This window comes from Mastigoproctus giganteus, chromosome 11 (genome assembly GCF_048544385.1).
Source record: "Mastigoproctus giganteus isolate SK-2022 chromosome 11, ASM4854438v1, whole genome shotgun sequence".
Lineage (NCBI taxonomy): Eukaryota > Metazoa > Arthropoda > Arachnida > Uropygi > Thelyphonidae > Mastigoproctus > Mastigoproctus giganteus.
In genome coordinates, this window is record NC_143585.1 from 64,835,537 (window position 1) to 64,862,395 (window position 26,859).

At 35.5% G+C, this 26,859-nt stretch overlaps 1 protein-coding gene across 1 annotated transcript in view; it reads left to right on the plus strand.

Moving 5' to 3' along the window:
- Nucleotides 1-15,220, plus strand: part of Pomp (proteasome maturation protein) — a 62,096-nt gene extending 46,876 nt beyond the window's left edge. The window contains exons 4-6 of the mRNA XM_090384451.1: nt 2,451-2,552; nt 7,520-7,613; nt 15,177-15,220. Coding sequence (XP_090240577.1) covers nt 2,451-2,552; nt 7,520-7,613; nt 15,177-15,220 — 240 coding nt within the window. The remainder of the gene's footprint in view (nt 1-2,450; nt 2,553-7,519; nt 7,614-15,176) is intronic.
- Nucleotides 15,221-26,859: the final 11,639 nt, after the last annotated feature.

Consider the following 26,859-nt stretch of genomic DNA (forward strand, 5'->3'; position numbering starts at 1 on the left):
GCCTTAGTTGCTAATGCTCGTAAAAACCAAACAACTACAACAAAACAAAGCCTCAATTGCTTTATCATTTAGAGATCTGCACATCTTAAAGAAGACCCATTCACTTGCCATAAGCATTTGACAAATATATTTTAAGGTGCCATATATAAAGCATTTATCTTTTAGGTACATTTTGTATTCTCTTATGAGACTATCCCCCTACTCTTGAGTTCACGAAACAGAAAACAGTTCCTTAATTTACAGTATTCGCAGGTTTTGTGAAGTAAGCAATTATCTATGGTTTATTAATTTGATGTTTGTTAGTATAAAGTTTCATAATAATGTTTATTAGTAGTATCCAGTGAGTGATAAGGCAGTCAGTGGTAAGTAGTCAGTTAGTCCTCCAGAGTTTCTTCTCTCTCTGGGAGAAGAAACCCACTCTCCCAGGGCTTTAAGGAGCAAAGACAGATAACAATGTTTCCACCTTTAGAACCATTGAGCTCAAGACCTCAGACAAATGACACCAGAAGTGACTTTTTTAAATCCAAGAGGTTGAAAACAATTCATCAAGAGGAAATGCCAGAATTTCTCATTTTGCACTCCCTACCAGACCAGCTTCTGAGTAAACTATCTCCCTTGTGCAGAAATGCATCAAGTCTGTTGCAGGCTTACTGAAATCAGATGATCTGGTGGAGACTTCTCAATCCCAACATTTTGCAAAGCTATTAACGCTGACAACCTTTGGCAGACATCCAGTAAAAGTTACTTCTCATGCCATACTGAACTCCTCAAAGGGAGGAATAACAGAATGGGACTTATTAATGTTTCGTGCAATGGCCATCCATTTACTACACACGAACTCTTGAATTTCATCTGTCCATCTCCGTCGTTGACTTTCAGGTTTTCTTTTAGCTCCTATTAACTGTATCAGAGGAGGAAATTGTTCAAGAGCTGTGTGAGCAAGAAGTTATCCAGGCAAGGAGAATCAGCACTTGAAAAGACGTTAGTCTTGTTCTGACAAGGAGCACGGTCCTCACTTTTAGATCTCCTAACTTGTCAACATCTGCCAAAGCAGGCTATCTCCACTGCCGCATGTGATCTTACGTTCCTAACCCCATCAGGTGCTTCAAATGCCAAAAATATGGGCACTCCCAAACTATATGTCGATATGAGGCAATATGTCCTATTTGTGGATCGAACGATCACAACCAAACTGTTAGCACTCCTCATTGCCCAAACTGTAAAGATGTATCAATATCCCTATTGATATGGATCATGCCCCTAATTGACCATGTTTTTGCTCTGTTCCAAAAATATCCTTTGCAATAAACAACTGAACAAGCCAGTAATACCACAATTACAATTCAGCCGATGTACCTCTGACAATAAAACCAAAAGCGACAAATGACCAAACTGCAGCCATCACTTTCCATCAAATGGACATTGAACAGAATGATATGGATGATGGAATTTTAGAACTCCATGCGACTGATGGAATGCTTGTTTTTTGCATATTACTTATTTTAAAATTCATAGAAAAATCAATGATTTTTCTGTGAATTTAAATTTTTTTTTGTTATTCCCTGATTATCCCACCACCATATGACAAATCTCACCCTAGTTATCATTTATTTATAAGAAAATTTCTGGTACTGGGCAGTGCCAGCAGAACATGGTTCTGAAGTGCTCTGGCTAAAATTGGAAACTTGAAGTCTTCCAATTTTTGATTTCTAAAAGTTGGCAGGTATAAACAAATAGATATATTTCTGAACAACTACTCACTCTGTGCAAATCTCAAATCCATGCCACCTTGGAATATTGTTCCCACATATAGGGTGGTGATCATCTCCTCCTCCAGCTTCTCTACCAAAGTATTTAGTATTCTGTTAAATTTGACTTGGAGTATTATGGCCTTAGCTGAGCTGCCAATGTGCCATTAAACCAAATCAATCAATCAATCAATCAACCCCAGCCTCTCTTGGGCTACTCCATTCAAAAGAGGACATTCGTGTTAATTAATAATCCATCTCTTACAAAGTCTCTCCACTCTGTCTCATAGGCATTCAATTTCGGCTGCATGCCTTTTCTATAGATACTTCTATGGGCATTATTCTTCTGAATTGGCATCTGTAATTCCCCCACTTTTTTCTAAATCAGTCTGAACATGTGCTGCAAGTAACTGTCAACTTTTCCTCATCCTCATTTATTTTTTCTACTTCTATTTTTTGGAACAACCTTCATCAAATGTATTTCTTGAAAATTACATTCTACAGAAATTTGTCTAATGTCATCTTCTGCTTTCTCTGTCTTCATCCCATACGTGTGGAGTCTAATAATTTTGTGATAAAGTTTTCATTTTGAAAATAAGTACCAATTAATTCATATTTATTTAATTATAAAGTGATTTTTTCTTTCATAATTTTTTTTTCCTGTAATTTAAAAAAAAGCGTATTTTTGTATATCTCTTTTAGTATAAGAGCAACTCAAATCGGATGAATTTTGCCATGATGAAATCAGTTCAAGGACTTCATGCTCCATTACGTCTGCTAGCTGAGAAGAAAGCTGCACTGAAGGTAATAAAAACTTACTAGGAATATTCGGACAGATTTGTTACTAACTTTATAAATGTATATAAATATTATACGTAGAGAAGAGAAAAGTGATTATTCATAGTTTAGGCTCATGGCTTGAGATAATGCTGTTCAGAAAAAAATTTCCTTTTTTTTTTCCTCCCTCAATTTCAGTTTGTCTTCAGCTTGTTCTTGGAAAAATGGACTTAACTCTTTTGAATTTGATTAATTCTACTATAGATAAGCAGAGAGCTCATCTTGACTTTTCTTTTTGTTTCTTTTAAATTAATTTCTTACGTGTATGACAACGAGCACATCTCGTTGTCATACACGGCAAGCGAGCCATGCCAAAGGGGTGATGAGACATTCTTATTTAATTCACAAAAAATAATAAACAGTTTTACAGAAATGGAATAAATGATTTTTTTACATGGAGGGCAAATGGTTTAGTGAAATTATAAAAAAGTAAAAGAAGTTTACATAAATTTTCATTGATGTAAACCTTCAAATTTATGTTGAATTTTTATGTAAGTAATAATTAAAAGGCTTGATATAACCATTTTCTAATACACAGAATAATAAGATTAAATATCACAAATGATAAAAAGTTTAGCAAAAATTGAAATATATTTACATTAAATTTAATGTAAAAGTCACAAATGTTTACAAGAATTTCTGTTTTCGGCCTTTTAGAGGCAAAAACATGAAGTAGGTCTTAAAATTTGATCTTTTTTAAAACATTGTGCTCTATGGAGATATTTGCCAGTCCAGTCAGTCATTCTTAAGATATAGTTGATCTCAAATAATTTATAAAATTTTCATTTTAGAGAAACCTCTTTCAAAAGACGCTTATTGGAAGAGTTAACATAATTCCCAATGTAACTGCCACATTGAGAGCAAAATCATTTGGTAAAATAAATCGCAACACAGCTAATGATGTCCAATCGATTTTATTAAAGGAGAAAGTGCTGTTATTTCCTGAAACATTTCCAAGCCATCCAAGTCACTCTCATTGATGTCATTTGAGTTTGTTAATTTATCGTCTTTAAAATATTACCAGACAACGATACAGCAAATAAAACGGAAATTTTTCATTTGATTTGCTAATGTTTCCGCTTCATGGCAGACAAATGGATCAAAGGCTGAATCTCAATAAAGGGAATCATAAATTTTGTGGAATGAAACCTGAAAGGTTTTATCTTCTCTGTTGTACTTTCCCATCTAGTTTCACTCAATGGTTTTACTGTTAATTTTTGATTAAAATAGACCATCTTGTAGATCCACTCCTGAAAACATAGATAGCCAGTATTACTCTAAAAAATGATACAGCAATGTGAGATGATTTAGCAGCATCATTGATGACAAGATTCAAAGAGTGAGCATGGCAAGGAACAAAAAATGCTCAATTATTTACCTCAAGTATCCTTTTTTTAACACCTGAATGTCTGCCTTTCACGTTTGAAGCATTGTCATATCCTTGACTGCACATATTACTGATGGAAATACCGGACTTTTCAAGTTCCGTAAAAATAGCCTCGGTAAGTTCTGATGCAGTTGTTTTCTGCTCCTTGATTGATATTGAGAAAACATTATGTTGACATCTGTTCAACTTTGCTTATGTCTGGAGTACAATCAGTGACTATCAAATAATATTTCACTTGCTTTAAATTTTCTGTTATCTTATTTTGCACTGCCAGGGATGTTAGCTGCATTAGTTCTTTTTGAACAGTTCCCCCTAAATAGTGGTTATGGAGTTCATTGGATTTTACTCTTTGCAAATGCTTTGCCATGACAGAATCCAGCAGCCCTACTAATTGCAGATAATTCCCATTATTGCTTTCATACAATCTGTCCGATGAACCCCTAAATGCAAGACCCTGGTGTCTGAGAAATTCGACTATTGCAAATAGTCTTTCTAATACTCTTTGCCAATAACAAGTTTCAGCATTCAAATTGTTTTGAAAATGTAAATCTAATGTTTCATTATTAGAAGCCCTTTTCTTGAGTACTGTCCATTTCTTATGCGATTCAAAATGAATTGGTGAGGTTTCATGCTCTTTAAGGGTTTTACTCAAATTTCTCCAGTCATTATAACCATCCTGAGCAAGAGAAATTTTTGTCAAGCTAAAGAGTTAAAAAAATAAAAAGCAAAACATGTTTTTAATTGGATTACCATGAGATTACCATGTTCTGGTAATCTCAATTTACTTTTGACATTTGCAACAGTAAATCTACGGTTATTCTTGTCTTTAGGGTAATTAAAATCAGCACTTGGCTTCCAGTCCTTTTAAAACTGCTTTTAATCTAAGTGAATCTGTCATAACAGATGACCAGGTTGCAGGATCTGAAATGCTATCAACACATTCTTTTCTAAGATCTGAATTTATCATGTTATCTGCCGCTTCCGCAGACTCATGTGAAGAAAGCTCATCTTTCTTGTCTTCAAGAACCACAGTTTCACTTATTATGGATTCTCTCAAAGCTGGCTCTTCTTTTAAATTTTTTTTCAACGACCCTGATTGCTTTTTAATTTCTAATTGAGGCTTAGCCTTTCACTCGCAATATTCAGCACCCGATAATTTTTTTAGCCCAAAGCATCATTATTTAACTGTAAAATAATAAGGAATAGTGTTTCGATTTTTTTATGATTATGAAATCGAAAATAATAAATAATACACAACTGTTGTAATATTATTTGCCGTTGATCTGCTCTGATTAACTTTATATTCAAGTTTTCGTAACTTTTACAAAATTTCTACGATTACTTCTATCGTTGACCTCGGCAATTTCAGTGTGGTTGGCATTAAGGGTTACATTAAAAATAAGATTAATTCTTTCCCAAAAAAGAATGAAGTTATGGATTAAATGCAAATAAATCTGATGCTACTTATTTCTTTATTACAAATAAGATTGGAAACCTATTTTTGTCTCTCAGCACCCTACCTCAGATAATTTAATCTCCTGTAATTTTCATTCCTCTGAGTTTATTTTTTATCAGGTTGTGCAGTTTATTCATTTAAAAACTAAATATAAATCGCTTATAAATTATATTTATTAAATTATTGGGGATTCACAGGGGAAAATCAAGTAATTTATATTGTTTATAACAAAAGGCTGAATTGTAGGTCTTAAACATATAAATGTTGCCAATTTCTTATTAAAGCAGTATATAAATTTGTTAAAATTATAAAACGTTTCCATTAGACCAATTTAAATGTAATCGGTAACTGTTCGGAATGAATACACAGCGAGCAATGAGGGGGGGTGGCAAGCATCAGCGAACAGGGGACATCCTCCTATTAAGTCAATTAATATATATTGAAAGAACTCTATCATTTTAGTAAGCCTATGTTTCCAAACGATATATTGAATGTCTTCACCCATTACCATTTGAATGTCTTTGCTGATTTTCAGTAGCTTCAAATACAGCAGAATTAAGATCATTTTCAGAACTTTGTGATTTAGATTTAGCACCCTCGAAATTTTGCTGTCCCAAGCAATCCCTTGGTTTGCTTATAGTGTTGGGCTGGCCCTGGCTATAAGACCTATATTCATGTCTGTTTTTTTTTTTTTTTTTCCAAAATCCAACTCAAAAATTTTCGTCTATATTATCTCTTTAGACATTTTAGAAACCGTTGATCCACAGGCTGGATCAGAGATGTCACACTTGGTGGTATACATGGTCTTTATGTCCTCTCTTTTAAGTTCCTAACAATTGGGATGCGGAGGAGTTGTTCTCCAGAAAGAGAATAGCCGTTTTAGGTAAGTTTGTTTTCTTTAGTTTCTGTACAGAAGGTACAGATTTGTGAACCAGTCTGCATAATTCAGGCTGTCCGTGCTGATTTTTGTGAGTGATAGTAAATTGGTAAAGAGAACAATTCATATTTTTAAAAGTTGAAGGATTAGTTGATTTGCCAACAACAATTGACGCGTTTCATTGCATTGCTGCAAGTGGCTACTGTGATTTTTTTTTGTATACTTATAATACAGGCTCTGCTTTTTTTGCCATTATTTAGGGAACATTTTATAATTTAGACCTGTTTCATCTATATTGTAGAATTGTTCTTCAATAAATTTTTCTTTGATAAATGAATGCAAATCTTTTGTAAATTTTTGAGCAGCAGGCTGATCAGCAGACTATCTTGTCCTACTAATAATCAGTACATATATTTTTTTCTAATATCCATGCCATTTGTTGCTCTTGCTGTAAACCCTTTGAACTGTTCAATCTTTTGTTGTAAGACCAAGGATTTTTTCTGATATTGCTTTTATGAATGTGCTGATTGGGGTTCCATGTCGTATTTCTTGTATAAACCACAGCCATAATGCATTGTTTACTATTTCTAATTTTAGTTTAATTTAACTACCCTTATAAAATAAACTTAGTTCAAAATCCTACTAGATTTTTTCCCTCCCAGTCTTTCACAGATGTTTCACCCACACCCAATTAAACAGCCAAATTTTTTTAGCTTCACCTTAATCAGTCTTTTCAGAGCATCTAACTTAGTCTTCTTAGAAACAATTCTCTTTCCAGGAAGTCTAATATCTAATTTCACAGCCAAGGTCAGATATAAGAAAATCAAGTGATATTGATACATAAATAGATGTAAGAGCATGATTGCTTCAAGAAAGCAATGACTGGTTTTGTTTTTCTGATCAGCTGTTGTGTTGGATATTAAAATCAAAATTAGAACAAATCAATATTTTAAAGCATTTATGTACAAAGTTTTCATTTTTACAAAATTCCATGATCAATGATCAAATTCGCTTGACAGAGCCCTCCCCCCCCATTTAGTAAACTCATGAAAACGTTAATATAGACAAATTTGTTTACAGTTTTTATACAGGCATATTTTTGTGGAGTACACTTCGGGAACCACTGGTCCAAACAATATTTTTTGCAGAGTAATTGAATATATTTCAATATTATTAAAAAATTCATAGCATTTTTTTTTTTTTTATATTTAAAGATTCAGCGCTTGCCCCTTCTTCCAAGTTCAAACATCATGTTGGAAACTTTAGAGGGAACTGATGAGACGGTTGAATTTGAAGATGTACTGAATGGTAAGTATGTCTGTGCTTGTTGTCTTGTTATTACTGCAGTTTAATTGCTGGACTACTTTTTTCTTTCTTTGAGTTACTTTCAAAATATTCATCATTAACTAGGCATGCCCCCCCTTCCCTGTCTGTCTCTCCTGGAAAATCAAATATAAAAATATTTTGAGCACAGTACATCTTAACCTTCCTAGTTGGTTAGGATGTTTCAATCCCATTATTTTTATTATATATGCTCCACACACTGAATTTTATAAGGATACCAGTATAATGTATTCCTTAGTGCTTACTACACTGGATGTTCCATCCATTCATGGAGTGATCAGTTTGTTGATGTGCTCTTCAGTACCAGGCACAATTATGAGGTGTGATCAAAAATTTCAGGGGCTGAACTAATATTTGGAAAAAGATGAAACTTACTGGTATTTGGATGGGTCTCCTTTGAAGTAGTCTCCTTGACATGACATGTATATCAATTCCAATTCTTCTGCAAATTGTAGAAGTGAAACATTCCTAGTAGGCTTATTGGAATTGCTAATAATTTCCTGTTTTTTTTTTTTTTCAAATCTGTGACTTTTCAAGGGGGACTTTAAGCTTGGGGGAAATCAAAGGTGCTAAATCCAGTGAGTATGATGGATGGAAGACTAGTGATTTTTTTTTTTTTTTTTTTATTAAAACCCCAAACACGAATACCAAATAGGTATTAGAACCTATAATACTTATTACCGTACTTGGGTTGGAGGTGGAGAAGACAAAACGATATTTGTTGATATTATAGACTTGAACTTCTGTGGACTGTAATTTTCAGGAAATACGTATGAAGGAAGGTTGTTCCAGAAAATGGCAGCTGAATGAATAAATGAACAAGATGAAAAATTGGTTCTGTGAGTTTGAAGTTGGACAGTAAAAGGATGTTGGCTGGTGGCAGCACATGTTCAGACTGTTCTGAAAGAGAGAGTCCGAATTATGGAAGCCAATTCATAAGAACAGTGCCCATGGAAGCATCTGTAGAAAAGGCATACAGCAGAAACAGTACGTCTATGAGACAGAGCGGAGAGACTGTTAGAGATGAGCCGAGAATTAGGGTTGAATTTGAAAGTGTCTGCAATTCTGCCCAGACACGATAGGAGGGAGTATATGATGAGAGCCTTGTCGATCAATTCGGCCATGGAAAGATTGTGCAAGGCTCAAGGGGTAGAATTTTTTTCAGCCTGGACTGTACTTGTTAACAGGAGAGATTGCTTCTACAGGGATGGGATACACTTAAATAGAAAGGGTGCAAGAATATTTGCTGATGCTATCGAGGCAGTGTTAGGTGGGTCGGAAAACTGCTAGCTTGGGGGGAGACAAAGACCAATAGATTGACAGTAGCCACTGGCAGAGGTGAAAGAGATTCTTGCACTGCTTCTATTAGAATGAGCAGAAGCCTGAAAAACAAGATGCATGATATTTCAGAGACTGCTGGGAGCCATTGCGGTACAAGTAAACACGTGGGTTGTGTTAGGTTAGCTAAGAATAGAAACAGGTGCAGGTATACTTGCGTGTACACCAATGCTAGGAGTTTAATAAATAAATTTGATGAATTTGAGGTATTGCTCAAAACATCAAAGGCAGATATTGTTGGGATATCAGAGACGTGTCACACAGATATAAGGGATGCAGAACTGGAATTTGGGGAGTACAATGTCTACAGAAAGGATAGACAGGATAGGAAGGGGGGGAGGGGTTATGCTATTAGTTAAGAAACACATAAAAACCAAGGAAGTGAAGCCAGTCGACATCGCTGGACAGTGCAGTGTTGAGTCAGTTTGGTGTGACATAAGCATTGGGAGATCAAAATTGAGAGTAGGAGTGTGCTATAGGCCTAATGACTCTGATGAGTATAATAAGAAACTGTACAGGGAAATAGAGTGGGCCAGTAAATCAGAGAGTCTTATAATGGGAGATTTTAATTTCCCAGATATTGACTGGAATTTGGGGGCTGGTCACTCACACACTAGCAGGGCTTTTGTGGATTTATTGGATGATTGTTTTCTACATCAGCATGTTCAGGAGGCAACTAGAGGGAGTAATACTCTTGATTCGATTATCAGCAGTGATTCTTAATGCATTAAGAATCTGCAGATAAATGAACCACTAGGTGGCAGTGAGCACAGTGTGCTGAAGTGGGATTTACTCAAAGAGGTAACTACCATTAGGGGTAAAGGGAAGGGTTATTGCTTCCGTAAAGGCGACTACGATGGACTGAGACAGTATTTAAATTCTATACAGTGGGACCAACTGATGTTACCAACAGCAAATTCAAAATGGGAAGCATTCAAAGAACTTATCTTGGAAGCTACTAGGCTTTACATACCAACTAAGAAATATTGTTCAAGGTTTAGGCCAAAATGGATGTCAGATGAACTAATGAGGCATATGGCAGAGAAGAAAAATGCATGGGATACTTACAAATTAACACATGACACAGAAGCCTATGATAGATACAAGTTGATATGCAACCAAGTTACAAAGGAGGTTAGGCAGGCGAAGGCAGATTACGAGAAATCCTTGGCAAGGGATGCAAAGAAAAACAGCAAAGAGTTCTTTACTTATGTAAACTCTAGAAGGAAGGGGATGAATCAGATTGGTCCACTTGATATTGATGGGTCAGCTGTTGATGATCCTGCTCAGGTAGCTAACAAACTAAATGAATATTTTGCATCGACATTCACACATGAGGAGTTATTCAGCAAGGGGAATGCCAGAGGTGTATTCAACTCTAGCAGTAAGCTACAGAATCTTGAAATAACTGGGAGTAAAGTGGAGGAGAAACTGTTGAAGATAAACACAAGAAAGGCACCCGGGGTGGATGGGATCTATCCAGTTATATTAAAGGAGGCAGCAAAGGAAGTAAGCAAACCCTTAGCCATAATTATGAGATCTTCCTTGGACTCAGGGGAGGTATCCATGGACTGGAAATGTGCAAATGTGACCCCAATTCACAAAGCAGGATCAAAGGCTGACACAAGTAATTATAGACCTGTGAGCTTAACTTCTGTTCCAGGAAAATTAATGGAGGCACTGGTTAAAGAACCACTGCAGGATCATTTAGACAAGACTTCAGTTATAGCTCGGACACAGCATGGTTTTGTTAAGGGGAAGTCTTGCATGACCAATTTGATTGGATACTATGATGCAGTCACAAAAGAACTGGATGCAGGGAATAGCTTTGATATTATATACTTGGATCTTAGAAAGGCTTTTGATACTGTTGCAATGGAAGACTGCTACACAAATTGGAGCAATGTGACATTGGAGGCAAATTGCTGCTATGGATAAAGGGGTGGTTGAGGGGGAGAAGACAGAGAGTGGTAATCAATGGACACTGCTCATCGTGGACTAATGTTATTAGTGGAGTCCCTCAGGGCTCAGTGTTGGGTCCATTATTGTTTTCTGTATTTATAAATGATATTGATGATGGTATATCAAGCTTAATGTCCAAGTTTGCAGACGATACAAAGGTTGGCAGGGTTGTCAAGGACACTACTGACACTATGCTGCTGCAACAGGATCTGGAAAGGTTGAGCATATGGGCTAAGAGGTGGCAAATGAAGTTTAACATTGACAAATGTAAAGTACTACACATGGGAAACAGCAACCCCAGAGCCAATGTATCAACTCTGTGGTACTACACTGACAGTGGTAGAGAATGAAAGGGACTTGGGGGTGGTTGTGCAGGCAGATATGAAGTTCTCTGAGCAGTGCAGACGGGCTGCAAGAGTAGCTCATGGAGTATTGTCAATGATATACAGGAATTTTTCCAGCAGGGATAGGAGGTGATTATTCCCTTGTATAAGGCAATGGTCAGGCCACACCTGGAGTACTGTATACAGGTCTGGAGGCCTCATTTCAAGAAGGATGTAGAGCTGCTGGAACGAGTACAGAGAAGGGCAACAAGATTAGTGAATGGAACAAAGGGGTGCTCTTACGAAGAAAGGCTTAAGTTTTGCAAATTATAGTGTCTGGAGACTAGGCACCAGCGAGGTGATCTGATAGAGGTGTATAAAGCCTTGAATGGTTTGAGCATGCTCAATGCTGATGGGATTCTTCCTCTAGCTCAGAATAATCACCTGAGAGGGCATAAATTCAAATTGAGGAAAGACAGATGTAGGATAGACGTGCGGAAATTTGCCTTTAGCCAGCGGGTGGTTGGTTGGTGGAACAGACTTCCATCCCTTGTAGTGGAGGTGGATAGCCTAAATAAGTTTAAGGCTCAGCTGGACAGGTATTTTGAACGAACAGAGGGGTGAAGTGGAAGTGGGTTTTTTTTTTTTTTTTGGCTGATGCTGCATAAGCTTGCTTTCTTGCATCAAATGCCTCTGCTAATGCTAATGATGAGTCATTATTAACCTAACTGCCCTCTTCTGAATGGAATCTAGAAGACTGAGAGAGGTTTTGGGGGCACCACCCCAGATGTGGGAACAATATTCCATGGTAGGGTGGATTTACGATTTGTACAGAGTGAACAGTTGTTTGGAAGAAAAGTAACGCCGAGAGCGAAAGAGAAAACCAAGTTTTTTAGATGCAGAGGAAGCAATATTTGTAATGTGCTTGTGCCAAGAGAGATTAGAAGTCAGGGGCCGACCGGGCTAGCCGAGTGGGTAAAGTACCTGCCCGGCAACCCAAAGGTCGCGGGTTCGATTCCCGCCTCGGGCTTGGATCAAAGTACTGCAAAAACCTTGGGAGGTGCAATATGGCCACAGAAGCCGATGCGCCAACAACTACCAAATCAAAAAAAAAAAAAAAAAAAGAAGTCAGGGTAATCCCCAAAAGAGATGTATCATCTTGCCTAGACATCGGAGTGTCACCAAAGATAAGCATAGGAGCAGAAGAATCCTTTTTGCGAGATATAAGAAGGACTGGCTTATATTCTTATCAAATGCTTATCTTCTACATGTGTAGTTGTCTCACTGACACCACCTCATTGCAGGTGTTTCAAACTCTTGTAAGGCCTCTAGCGCCATTTCCCCCACCTTCCTTCAGGCAAAGGCGGATTGATTTAAATTTGATTCAACATACTCCTTTCTAAATCACAATGGAGAATGGACACTAATACTATCTTACTTTAATCAAGACTTTGAACCAGTCCTTTGCTTAGTGTACTTTATCCATAAAGATTGATACTAATTACTGTGCTCTTTACATTGCGGAATAATAAAATAATTTGCCACTCCGCAACTCATTACAGCACCCTTACCGAAGCTGGATCAGTTTGCAAGTGATCAAGGTTCCGTAAAAGGTGCTGTAACGCACTGTGGAACAAATTATTTTATTATGGTGTAAAGAGTGTAAGTAATTATCAATTGTTCTGTTCATACTTATTCATTCAGTATATAGTACACATTCATATAACAGGGAAAAGGGAGAGAAAACTTAATTCAAATTTGGTGTGTTCTTTATTCTATCCGAGTAAGTCTGATAACCTGAATTCCTTTGTGGAATCCGAAACCCCTGTCTTGACAGGATATACCTATCGTTAGACTGCAAGTATAAATGTTGCCTGTTTTGCTGTTGAATGCTTCATGTGAAATTCTTGATTGGGAAAAGTGAGCATGTGGGGGCATTGTCATGATATTGGAACAAATTTCCTGAATCCTACTTTTCTGGCATTTTCTCCGAACAGCATTGCACAATTGTTGTTGAACTGTTTTGTAGTATTCACTGTTTGACTGAGACATTTATAATGAGCAATGCCTTGTGAATAAAAAATACAATAAGCATGGTCTTCACATTTCATTGAGATTGACTTAAATGGACCTTTGCTTAAATTCATAACCATACACCCACAATTTGCCATCAGTAATGATGGAAGATAAAAGCATAGGTCAACAGAAGTACATTAACAAAGATCCTGACATGTGAGAACTCTTTATAATCATTAGTAAGGATGCAAGGCACAAACGGCTGAAGCACATTGTTCCCAAAATGAATGATTTTATAAATTATAAATACATAGTTAACAATGATATATAGCCTAAGAAATATGTAAAAACAGAGAATTTGGTGTTTGTAAATTATTAATGGCACATAATACATAAATTTGGCACCTGCAGTGCTTTTTTAAAGTCCAACTAGCCTATTTGCGATTGGGTGGTCAACTGCCTTTACAGAAATATTCAAAAAGTGCCAGAATTTGCAGTTTTTTCTACTGTAATAGTTTTGGTTTAATGTGTTGTGTGAAAGGCATGATGTGGCTTATTAACAGTAACTAAAATTATATAAAATAAATACTCATACATGTTTGTTTTTGTAATTAGTTTATTGTGAATTAAATTATTGAAAATTATTATCCTTATTGAAATTATTACAAAATATTTGTATATCCAATCACCTACTACAGTTCAGTAAACTGTTTTATCTCACTATGTTTTGGAGTGTACGTTGAAAATTCCATCATTGTCTGCGATATGTGGAGAACAGGAATTGAACAAAGGAGTTAGAGATCTAGCAGGGAAAAATGGATACCCTTACCTATGTAATAAGATTATAAGTGGGGCATGATTAATAAATACAGAAAATAAACTTCACAGAAAGAACCCAGCTGCACTACAATTATTACATATATACCTGTTATAGAAGAAGCAAGATCTTAGTATCCATGCCCACCATCCCATTAGGAATAGGCTGAGTTCAGTACCTTCTATTGAAATTGAAGGATAAAAGGAAATGATTGTTGAAAGGACTTTCCAACCAGCCAAAGAGTAATCAATTGTTAGAATAAACTTCCACCTAATATTGTCGAGGAAGATAGTTTGAACATATTTAAGGTGGGTTTAGACAAATTACTGGAAGCAATGAGGAAATTGTGTGGTTTTTTTTTTTTTTTTTTTTTTTTTTTTTTTTAATGATACTGTATAGGCTTTGCTTCCTTCCATCATGTTGCCAATACTAATACTCTGTTACCTGCTTTTCATTCACATTTAAGTATGATTGCTATAACTATCAGTGTAATATGTGGATGGGAGCCATCAATGCACTTTCTGGAAAGCAAAGTTTTTCTTGTTTAAAATGTCAACTGGACAGTAGATGAAAGAAAAGGCTAGACATGTCTGGCTTTTGCTGGACACATAGTAACCTTTGTAGTAATGGCAGAGCCTCCAAAACAACATGCTTTCATTTATAGATTTCTCTGGGAAGGGGGGGGGGTCTGGCTGTGAAATTGCAGTTCGATCTTGAACATTTCCAGGGACCAAAAAAACATACATTGAAAATTGTAACATCTGAAAAAAAAAAAAAACCTTGATTTACTGCAGATGTGTAACCTGATATGTACAAGGGGAAAAAAGTAATTGTTGGGTCTTTCTAAATGATAAAATGTAAAGCTTTGTGAAAACACATCCAATAGCAGTAGAGATATGTAATGAAGACAATAAGCCCCTTTACACATCTGTGAGCACACCTAGAAAAGTTGACTTGTTCGTAATTTATATGAAAATTAATTTTAAGTAATTTCTGCTTTTATAAACTATTTATATTTAATTTTACTTTGAAACTTATTATATATATAATAATTATTGATTTTAATTACAGAGCTAAGTCAGTCAGAAGTTTTGGAACCTCCTGCATACTGGTGATGGAAAAATGTTAAAGTGTTTTAGGTTCTTTTTTGAATGTGAAATAATTGATATGTATTAAAGAGATTTTTAAAATAATTTTTTCCTTGTTTCAGTGTCTGTTTTTCTAGGTTTAAGTTATTTTTATATACAGGAAATCTCCTTAAATAATTTGTATATTGTGTTGATTTTGTAATGGTTATTTAAAACCAGTGATTCTTATAAATACAGTAAGTTTAAACTACTATTCTTCAGATCACTCTAAATTGCACATATAAGATATTAATCCATGGATTTGAGGGCAGCCATTTGTGAACAATTATAGGTCCATATTTTTTTTTATGACTGTTAATGGTGACTAGACACCAAGATATCCGTTTTAAAAATAACACCACAACAGAATGCAGAAAGATTGGCATAGAAACACTAGAGCAGTGGTTTTCAACCTTTTTTTTTAATAATGCCACCCCTAAGTAATTTATTTTATTTTGCGGCACCCCTACTCAATTTTCTGCCTGTTTGATCTGATTTTCTCTGTGTGTGTGTGTGTGTGTGTATATATATATATATATATATGTTATATGACACATATATATGTTATATGATATTTATTATAATAATATATGATTATAAAAATTACATTTCATAATACAAATTATATATATACACAGTATATAATAATTTTATTCTTTATATAGAAAGTACTAAGTAAACATCAATTATAGATCACCACAAAATTAAAAAGATACTGTACACCTTTTTATAAAGAAATAAACATATAAATTAAAAAATTTGTTTATTTCTTAAACTTCAAACCCAAATTACACGGCACCCCTGGAATGTTGTTGCGGCACCCCGGTTGAAAACCACTGCACTAGAGAATAGTTTAGATTAGACACTTCCGATATACAGTCCAGTAGCCACTCCCATTTCTCAAATTAGTTCAGTATGTTAAAAAATAATTATCACTGAATTGATCAAAATTAACATTGTGCTTAGAATTAATTAACTGTTTTTTGGACTGCTTCTGTACTGCAGGAAAAAATCGATATTTTTTAATAATTAACAGGCTAAACTTCATTGTTATCAATAAAAAAATATATTGCCCTATATATATGCTGCAGACCTATATGGCCTCAAAGGAATGAGTTTGACTATCTAATGCAAATACTGGGATCACGTGATGCACTCATGCAACGTATACTTAGATCTAAGAATCCAGCTACTCCTAGACCTCCACACTACATCACTTCAGCCAGAAACCAAGTTATTGGAATCTAATGATACCTTCCGTGCACTGACCAATTATGCCAACGAGGTCTTTCGTCGTCGCTGGCATCACCTGCAACTCCCGAACACTACTCCTGGATAACCTCCTCTAGACAGCAACTGATAACCAGCACCGGAAACTTCCAGACATGAAACTGCAAATGGCGGCCAGCCCTGTCGACGCCGCTCCGTGATTCTCCATTGTGATGATCCTGGACTCTTTTAATTTGAACTTTACCTATTCTCTTCTTCCTACCCACAGTCTTTCTCCAGGACTCCCACAACTCCACCTAGCACTCTTCCTGCTCCGTTTCGCCTGGGAGGATGCCTACACTCTGTCATCCTCGCTATCTTGTCTGTCTTCCACTTTCCTGTCTCTTCTCTGCTCTTTCCTTGGCCTTCCCCGCTCTCGCTCCTGCAAGAGTGTGGACGGCCCGTCAGATGTCTTTTACTCCCTGGTCCGGCTCCTCGTGCCAGTGGACAGATGCTGGGAGGCTCCTTCCTGGTGATTGCGCCTCCCAGTAACGAAGAGGCCAGTCAAATAACACAAACAAAACACTACTCACACATAACCCACACTGACTGGCTTTGCTATGTTAACAGAGTATTTAACGCGGATTTGTGGGAAACCACGGGAACCACATAACAAAAAACACTATGTCCACTATCTAATGCAAATATTAAGCTGTAAATAAATCAGAGTAATTATTGTGGAGATTACAGAAGTTTGCTTTTCTTTTCATTTCTTTGAAAATTGAGGAATACAGGTAACCCTTGTATAACATGGTAGCTAGGTTTCTATAAAATGTGTTGTGCGAAACTGTTATATGGCAGTGGTCTCAAACTCAAATTGCATGCGGGCCGAATGCACAATCTGAAAGCAGCTGACAGGCCGTGATTTTTTTTTTTTTTTAACAAAATGAGAGTAAATATATATTGCACTGTACTTACCCCTAATATATGGATACCACCCCTTTATAATCTGGTGTGATGCATGTGTATGGTGTGTTGCGTGTAAGTTTATAATAAGTTTGGAAATTCTCTTTCTTTTATTTATTAAATTTTTCTTCGATACATACAGAAAAAATACATGTTTATATGTAAATAATTATAAACTTCTTTATTTCTTACTACAACTTGACACTTGATGGCGTTTCGATTCTGATAAAGTTTGTAGCCTTGGAGAAAAATTACTAGAAACTATCTTCATCACGGATTGTAGATGCTCATCGGTCAATCGGGTTCTTTTCTTAGACTTATTAATTTTCAATTGCAAAAACAACTGTTCACATATAAATGTACTCCCAAACAAAGCGATTATTCTTATTGCAAAAATTCGTAACTGAGGGTATTTATCTTTTTACAAGTACGAATAAAAGTTGATCAAATCTGTACTTCAAATCTTTGAATAAGATTTATATCACACTGTAAATTAATTAGCTCCATTTATAGATTTTCTGGTGCATTATTCACGTTCGTTTTTAATGGTAATGAAAATAATGTAAAATCAGACTCCAAATCATTAAAATCTTTCTTCAAATTCTTGTCGTAATAATGCTATTTTTCTTGCATATTCTTGAGATTTTTCATTTGAAATAATAGGGCAGGATTTAAGATGTAGGAAATGTACGAAACTTTTTGATTCCAGTTGTGTTTCCCATAATTGCAATTTAACTTAAAGCTTTAATACAAGCATACATGTCAGTGATAAGTTTATTCTTTCCTTGTAGCTCTTTATTGAGAATATTTAAATGGCCGGTTAAGTCAACAAGAAATGCTAAATCTGTTATCCATGTATCATTATGTAGCTTGTCGATGGTTTTATTTTTTTGTCATGAAAATTTTGATTTCATTTATTAAATCAAAAAATCGTTTTAATACAGCTCCTCGACTTAATCACCTCACCCGTTATAATAAATCATTTCTTTGTACCCACTTTCAATTTCTTCAAGCAATGCAACAAATTCTCGATGATTCAGAGCTCGTCCACGGATAAAGTTTACTGTTTTAGTTACTGTTTCCATAACATTATCCATCTGCAAACTTTTGGCACAAAGTGCTTCTTGATGAATAATGCAGTGTATAGTGCAAAAATTATTCTGAAATTTTTCTTCTTTCACTATATTTCTTAATTTTACTGTTACTCCATTTTTTTACCAACCATAGTAGCTGCACCATTTTATCCCAACTTAATTTATATTTATCTATTACAGTTTTTATTTCAGAAAAAATATCCTGTGCACCTGTTTTTCCTTTCATAGGAATTATTTCCAATAATTCCTCAATTACTTCAAATTCATCAGTAACACCTCGTAAGAAAATGGCAAGTTGTGCTATATCTGTGATGTCAGTACTCTCATCAACTGCTATTGAGAATGCTGCAAAATCTATACTTTTTTCTTTTAACTGACATTGTAAGTCATTAGCGATTTCATTAATACGTTCTGCTACTGTGTTGGCTGACAAACTAATATTTTTAAATAATTGTTGTTTGTCAGGACAAAGAAGTTCAGCAGACTTAATCAAACAATCTTTAAGGAATTCGCCATCAGTAAATGGTTTTGATCGTTTTGCAGTGATGTGCACAAGAGCAAAACTTGCGTGAAGTGTTGCTTCACTGGATTTATTTGCTTCAGTAAAAAAATTTTATTGTTGTTGTAAGCCAGATTTCAGAAACTAACTTTTCTTCCCTCAATTTGCCTTAACATTTCAAATTTTTCTTTATGATTTGTTTCGTAATGGCGACGTAAATTGTATTCTTTTGGAACTGATATTCCCTTATTACAAATAAAACATACAATTTTATTGTGCACAAAAGTACATAATTTCCCATTTATCTTGACAAACACTTCCTTCTTCGTCCACTTTTCTTTTACCCTTTGTTAAAGACATGGCTTGCAGTTTAATCTCTTAATTAAAATCACTATTATAATTTTATTTAACTTTAATTTAACAAGATAATTTTTGTATGAAAGCAACACTCAAAAGTTATGCACAATTCTAAACGATAGGTATTGATATAATGTAGAATCCTCATTATATCAATACCTATCATTTATCGTTAGATCTACATTGTAGAATTGTAAGGAAAATATATATCAGAAGTACCAACTCAATAGAAAAAATCGGAAACACCACCAACTGTCGGCTGGCAAACTAAATTTACTGATTGTACCGAAGTGGGAAGTTCTCCCACCTTATCCCAGTCACGTGGCCTGGCATACAGTGACAAAGACAAAGCCCCAACCTATTCATTCTCTCTTTTTCCTTCAATAGCAGTCGCGCACATAAGCTCAGTCCATATCTCTGTCTCTAAAACTATAAGCACCATATTTACAACAAATACATAATTGAAATGTATTCGCGGGCTGTGTAAAATTGCTTCGGGGGCCTGATGGGGCCCGCGGGCCGCCAGATTGAAACCACTGTTATACGGGACTAAGAAAAAGTACAAAAAGGGAGGTTACGTTCCAAAAACTAACAAAAATACATCATTCTAGATTTCGTGTATATCTTCTGCTCTCTTTAAAAAATCTAATCTGGGTTTGTTTGCTTTTGCTTGATAGATCTTTGCAAATTTCATCGTATGGAACTGAAGCTACCTTTTGAACTTTGGGCTCCTTTCATTCAATAATCTGCATTCAAAAAATAAGATTCTAATTGCTCAGCTAACTTTTATGCCTTCCCCTATGCTTTTTAGTGTAAAATTTGAAAGTTTAAAATTTATCTGCCCCCATCATCCTCTGAATTGATTTGGTTTTACCTCCGATGCCATTTCCACCAAATCCGCTTCGCCAGCCTCTTTTTATACCAGTAATTCTTGAATGTCTTCAGTAATCATATTTTTTTAAAATTTTTTTGAAGAGCATTGGCAACTAAGGCCATGTTACTCTGTGTATATTGTTTAAATATTGCATGTCCTGAGGTCAATTTTCTGTTTTGCTGGACAAAAAACCCAAATTTTAGGGAGAGAAAAAAACTATGCTACCCTCGCCCAAGCCCAACCAACTCAGCCAAGTTGTGAAAAAGACCCATAAAAATTCCTCCCGCCATCGATGGGATTCAAGCTCGGATCTTTTCCACCCGGTGTGGGGAGGAGGGCGATTCGGTCAACTGTGCTACCCACGAGGGCTTCAGTAGTCATATCATCAAAACCTTCCCCTCCTACCAATGTAGCAAGTTCTACTAATGCACTGATTCCGTTTTCTGCCAGTTCAACTATACATTTTTCTGCACACATTTAACATTGATGGTTTTACTTTTTTCAGCGACAAAGCTATGATTCTGATACAGTCCACAATTGTGAAATGTTTTCATGCCTCCATTACTTCAATAGATTTGGAATCAATTTTTTCCAAAATTCATTGTAACGATTTTCTGATGCAGTGAGTTTTAAAGGTGGATATAATGCCTTGATCTAATGGCTGAATGAAAGAAGTTGTATTAACCCAGTACAACTGTGGTGGTAGGAACATAACTTCGATGTTTGGATGACTTAAATCTTTTGGAGCCTGGTGTGATATCCAATTGGCATAAGCCCTGATTTGCTTTTCTTGATCAATAATACTCTTCCATATAGGCCTCAGCTAGTAACTTATTCTTATTAAATGTCCAAGTTATGCAGGTCTGTTCCCTAGTTTTGATAGTTATGATTACGATTCATGAAAATAGAGGCATATTTCATTTCAGACTCATAACTGCCAAATAACAAACAAACATGTTTGTTTGTTATTTGGTTTTAATATGCCATTAAATGATAAATAGCCGACTGGGCTATAGCCAGGTGGGTCAAGTGCCTGCCTGGCAATCCAAAGGTCGTGGGTTCGAATCCCGCCTCGGGCTTGGATCAGAGTAAAATGCAAAAACTGTGGGAGGTGCATTATGGCCACAGAAGCCGATGCACAAACTAACAAAAAAAATAAAAATAACTGGTAACTCTAACAATCTTCCACAAAAGATTTGACAGAACTGCAGCAAGTATATTTTTATTGATATTTCAGATTTTATGGGTATAACTTACAACTTTTCTGCATCACATACACTTTCTCTCACATTCTACTCTTAGGAGCATGCTTCTCAGAGTAGAATGTGAGAGAGGTGTATGTGATGCAATGCAATATTGCCCCCCCCCCCCCCCCAGTATTTATCTTCTCTAAGTAGTTTGGCACTACCTTTTCTTTCATTAACCGGTATCACCTTTATGGTCATTATTTTGTGCCAAATTATGATGCTTGTATAACTTCTACATGTTATAATTCCCCACCTATATATTTTTTATTTATCTTTTGGCTTTGCTTCTTGTTTGACTTTACGCACTATTTTGTTTAATTTTGTTTCCACAGGGTAGTTACTTTACTTTAACATAACACTCACTGTACAGGCAACCTGCATTATAACACGGTACTTCTACAACACGGTTTTGCTCTAACACAATTGATAAATTGCGGAAATCCTCGCACAACACAGTAATTATATAACACGGATAGAGAATTGCCGTAAACCTCCCATAACCTATGATGGTTGTAATTTTTCAACATTTCCACTCTTTTTGAATGCCCACTGTTGACTCTAGTCAAAAAAAAAAAATTATTGAGAAATCCCCTGTATTTCATTTTGTTGGGAAATCCCCGTGTTATGTTCTGTGCTATTGAACTTGTGCTTGTTGAAAAATCTAGATTTCAAAGTTTTATTACTAATTCTCTTTCAAATGAGAAAGGAATGTCTGCATCAGATGCAGTTAGCTCCCTTCTGGGGGATGGGGAATGTATATTCTAATTTCATTTCATACATGGAGTTCAGAAGCATTTCATAACTCTTCAGATGGACAGTATTTTAACCATTACAGTAGAAGATAGCATCATTGTAAACAAGTTGTTGGCAAGTGTTTGGAGCGGATGGAATTTTGAAGTATGATTAGGTATCTAAAATTTTGTCTACCCTTGTTTCTCACACTGATGCAGAATGTGAATGTGTTTTTCAGTCTTGTAAAAAAGAAGTAACAGACCAGAATTCAGATTGCATTTCAGTTTTAAAATATTAGAAAATTGGTCCTTTTGCTGCTATGGCTTTGTTAGATTTTTCCTGAAGAAGCAAAGAAGTTTATTGCTTTAAGGTCTCTATATCAAGTTTGTATAGGAAGGAACATCTTATATTTTGCATTTGCTTTGAAATGTATTTCTTTATACTGTAATTTCAGTATCTGGTAATTTCACTTTGAAATTTACTTTTCCACTTGACCAATTTCAAACATCAACCTTGGTCACAAAAATTTTCTATTTATAATCAAATAGAATATTTTAGAAATACTTCAGAATTTTTGTCAGAAGTTCAGATTTTTTTTAATGGATTTAAATTTATAGTTTCTACAAATTTTAGGGCAATCATAGCACTTCTTTTCTGATACTCCAGAAATCATGGTTTATTTGAATTAGTGCAATATCAGACAACTTTTGTGAAGTAGCAAGCGCACTTCCAAGTTTTTTATGATCTCAAACAAAAGGTATTGGAACCTATAGGATTCTAGTACCTTGTATGGTTTGAAGGATGTGGTAAGGAAGAATAAATTCATTGACATTGGACTTGAATTTCTGCATACCATAATTTTTAGGAAATGTGAAGAAAGGTTGTTCCAAAGAACAAAAATAGTAGATGAGATCAATGACTGAGGAAAAGTTAGTTTGGAGTTATATTTTTAATAGATGTTGACTACTTGATGCATACTTAAATTGAAAAAAAATGGATGCAGCATAATGTGCAAAAATTTTCTTGTTGTAACACACTTCCATCTGGTGTTGCGAAAGTGGTTAATTTAAGAAAGAATTATACAAATTATTAGAGGGGATGGGTAGGTTCTTTTTTTGCTGATGCTCTATGAACTTGTTTTCTTGCATCACTTTCCATTACTAATACTAAAGCTTTCCTTTTCTGTATGATACAATACAAACCAAAGTTTATATTATACAGAATTGTGGGAAGTGGAGAGTTTCTTTTATACTGTTACAGTAATGTAAGTGGTTGAGTGTGTCATACTCAACAGTGCTGCTATTTCAATATTGAATTACTGTGATTTTAACCACCTCCAATAACTTAGTTGCACTCATATAAACCTCATGAAAAGAAATTCATTTTTGGTTTTTAAATCACTATCACTTTCAAAAATTTCCTCTATTTATACCCAGAGTATTCTGAAAATACTCTATTTGGAATTGAAACAGTTGGGCCTGTAATTCATTCATTTTGTGGATGTTATTATTGTTTTCACTTTCCGTTTAAGATAGTCTCATGCATTCTCTGGAATTTAAATTGGAATTTAAATGCCATACCATTGCCTCATGTTTCTCGTGGTAGTTTAAAACAGTAGAGGCCCAATGAACTGGGGTTATCATCTTGGAATGTGATAGTATCAACATTATGAGTGCCCCTTGAATATTCAGCAATAGGCACAACCTGATCATATTTGTATAGCCAGCCTGATTCTTCCTAGTTGGTATTTCAAGTAACAGACCAAATTTATAATAATTAAAACATCCCCAAAGCTTCAGTGACCCAACATCACCTTGCCTGCAGGCTGGATGAAATGCCACATTGTCTCTCTTGTACCTGGCATTAGAATATAGACAAAATTGGATTTGTTAGACTATTACAGCTTTACAATTATCAGAATACCAGTTTTTGTGGATGTTGATGATGGGAAAACCTTTCACAGCTTGTATTAACTAGAATTTTGTTATATGCAACTATTAACATTGATATTTTTTGGGTGACTACTCCAGACAAGATATCCGAGTTAAATTCTTTTTGGAGTATTCTCTCCGAAATCAGCTAATGAGGACACGATATTTGATATCAGTCAAGATCACTTAGCTCAGACTTTTGACAACAATTCTGCTGTTGATTTTGATTCACTTTTCCTTAAAAACTGTTATTGCTGTTCTATTCTTAAACACCAGCAAATTCAGCTTTTAACAGGATGTTCTTTAGACATGTTAAATGCTATCATACCTTTCTACCACTCAGTAGCATCTTTTTTGAGCTTCATCATTCATGGTGGGAACACTTTTGTTTCTTCAGTCACAACTAGTATACCTGTAAATAGAGAAGATCGGTTAACCTTATAATCTAACTTCTCCACTAATGCTGGTGTCCCCCAAGGTTTAGTTCTTATCCCCACTCTTTTCCTCTTGTATATTAATGACCTTCCATTGACCGGAAATCCTTTGAGACTTCCACTTTGAGAAACCTCACCCTGCTCAATCAGCTTCAACTTCTCAAATATTCGCTATCAATTCCTTAAATGCCAATCTCCAGGTAATTCTCCAGTGGAGCAAAGACAACTTAGTTGATTTCAATCCTTCTAAAACTCAGTCCTTTCTTATATCTTGCAAAAAGGATTCTTCTGCTCTTATACTTATCTTTGGTGATACTCCAATTTCTAGGCAAGATGATATCTCTTTTGGGGATTATGCTGACTTCTAACCTCTCTTGGCACAAGCACATTACAAATATTGCTTCTACTGCATCTAAAAAACTTGGTTTTCTCTTTCACTCTCAGCGTTACTTTTCTTCCAAACAGCTGTTCACTCTACAAATCGCAAATCCGCCGTACCATGGAATATTGTTCCCACATCTGGGGCAGTACCTGCAAAACCTCTCTCAGGCTTCTAGATTCCATTCAGAAGAGGGCAATTAGGTTAATGACTCATCTCTAACAGTCTCTCCACTTGCTGTCTCATAGATGTACTGTACTGTTTCTGCTGCATGCCTTTTCTATAGATACAGTCTGTCCTCGTATAGCACGATAGTTGCGTTCCTAGAAACCCTCGTGCAATATAAACAACAGGTCCTATGGGAAAAGTAGGGTTATGTGCCGACCACCCAAGATTGAACACACATTTGGAACCAAAACATTACCAAACACAATAAATAATCGGGTAATTTTAATTGTTATAAAATACGTAAGTATTTTATAATGATTAAAATACACAATAAAAATAATATTATATTATAATAAAGTATTTTTAGTATTTTTTAATACAAAAAAAGTATTTTTTACGGATAAAATACGTATTTTATTCGTAAAAAATTTATTATATTAAATAAAATAGTAATAAAATACGTATTTTATAATACGTAAGTATAAATTATAATACGTAAGTCGTAATAAAATATTGCTAATGCTTTTGCTTCTATCGTAAGCAAACTTGCTTTTTGTTTGATTTTCTATCCAAAGAGATGACAGCCGTTCCATCTCTTCCAATTTCTTTGTGTCTTAATCTAATGGATTTTAATTACACTTTGAGTTGTTCCCGCTATGAAAGTTGTTTTTATTTTCTCCGCATTTGTAGTTCTCAGCGTTGTCTCATTTAGGTCTGTAGCACGTGCAATATCACATGGTCTTTCATTTCGCTCAAAGCCTTTCAAAATTTCATATTTTTTCTCTATCGACAGAAGCGGACTGGCCATAAGCCTTATGGGGGAAACCACGGTGGGCCGGAGGCCGGTGTGATTTTGGCCATAAACCGTAGTATCAGGCCACTACAAATTTTCCCGGGTAAGAATTTTTGACCCAGTCCGCCTCTGTTTATCGATATTGCTTCTTTTTTTTTCTCTCTGAATCTGCAGTGTCTTAGCCAGGACGCTTCCTTTTCACACCTTTTAAGTATTTTACTAATTTTTAGGGAATAAAGCACAATTACAAACGAGGTGGCACGCTTGATACACAGAAACAAAGCTGCGCGCGTGTAGCAACTGAATAAACAACACCGTAAAGGCCGAGATACACTATTGCCTACACCTCACATTTTACTAAAGCACATTTCTGGGGGTTACTACCATAAAACAATAAAAACAATTTCCAGTTGCGTTTATGCTAGAGGAATCTGTTATAAACTGGTAGTAAACTCCATCTAATTGCATTTGCGATTATATCGATAGCTGGAATTGTTGGTTTTTACGTTATTATGGTGAAATGTGTTTCCCCTTCACTGATATAAAACACATAAATACATTTTCAGAATCTTCTTCGTTCCTATCGTGTTGCGTTCAGTTGGGGTGATTGCGCATTCGACTGCCATTTCTTGTAAACACAAAGGCGAATCGTGTATAAGCGAATTCGGTTCGTGTTATATAAGATAACGTTCCCCTATTTATAAATCGTGTATGATCGAATTCGTGTAATGCAAACACGTGTTATACGAGGACCGACTGTACTTACAAGAATACCGGACAGTCCTAATCATACAGCCAATACGCTTGATCTTTTTCTCATAAACAACCCTTCTAAGTACACGGTCGAAGTGAGAGGTCCTTTAGGCACTTCAGATCACAACTTGGTGATTGTCTCTTCTCCAATGGAACCTTTATCTCATGGCTATTCCCAACCACGTGTTGTT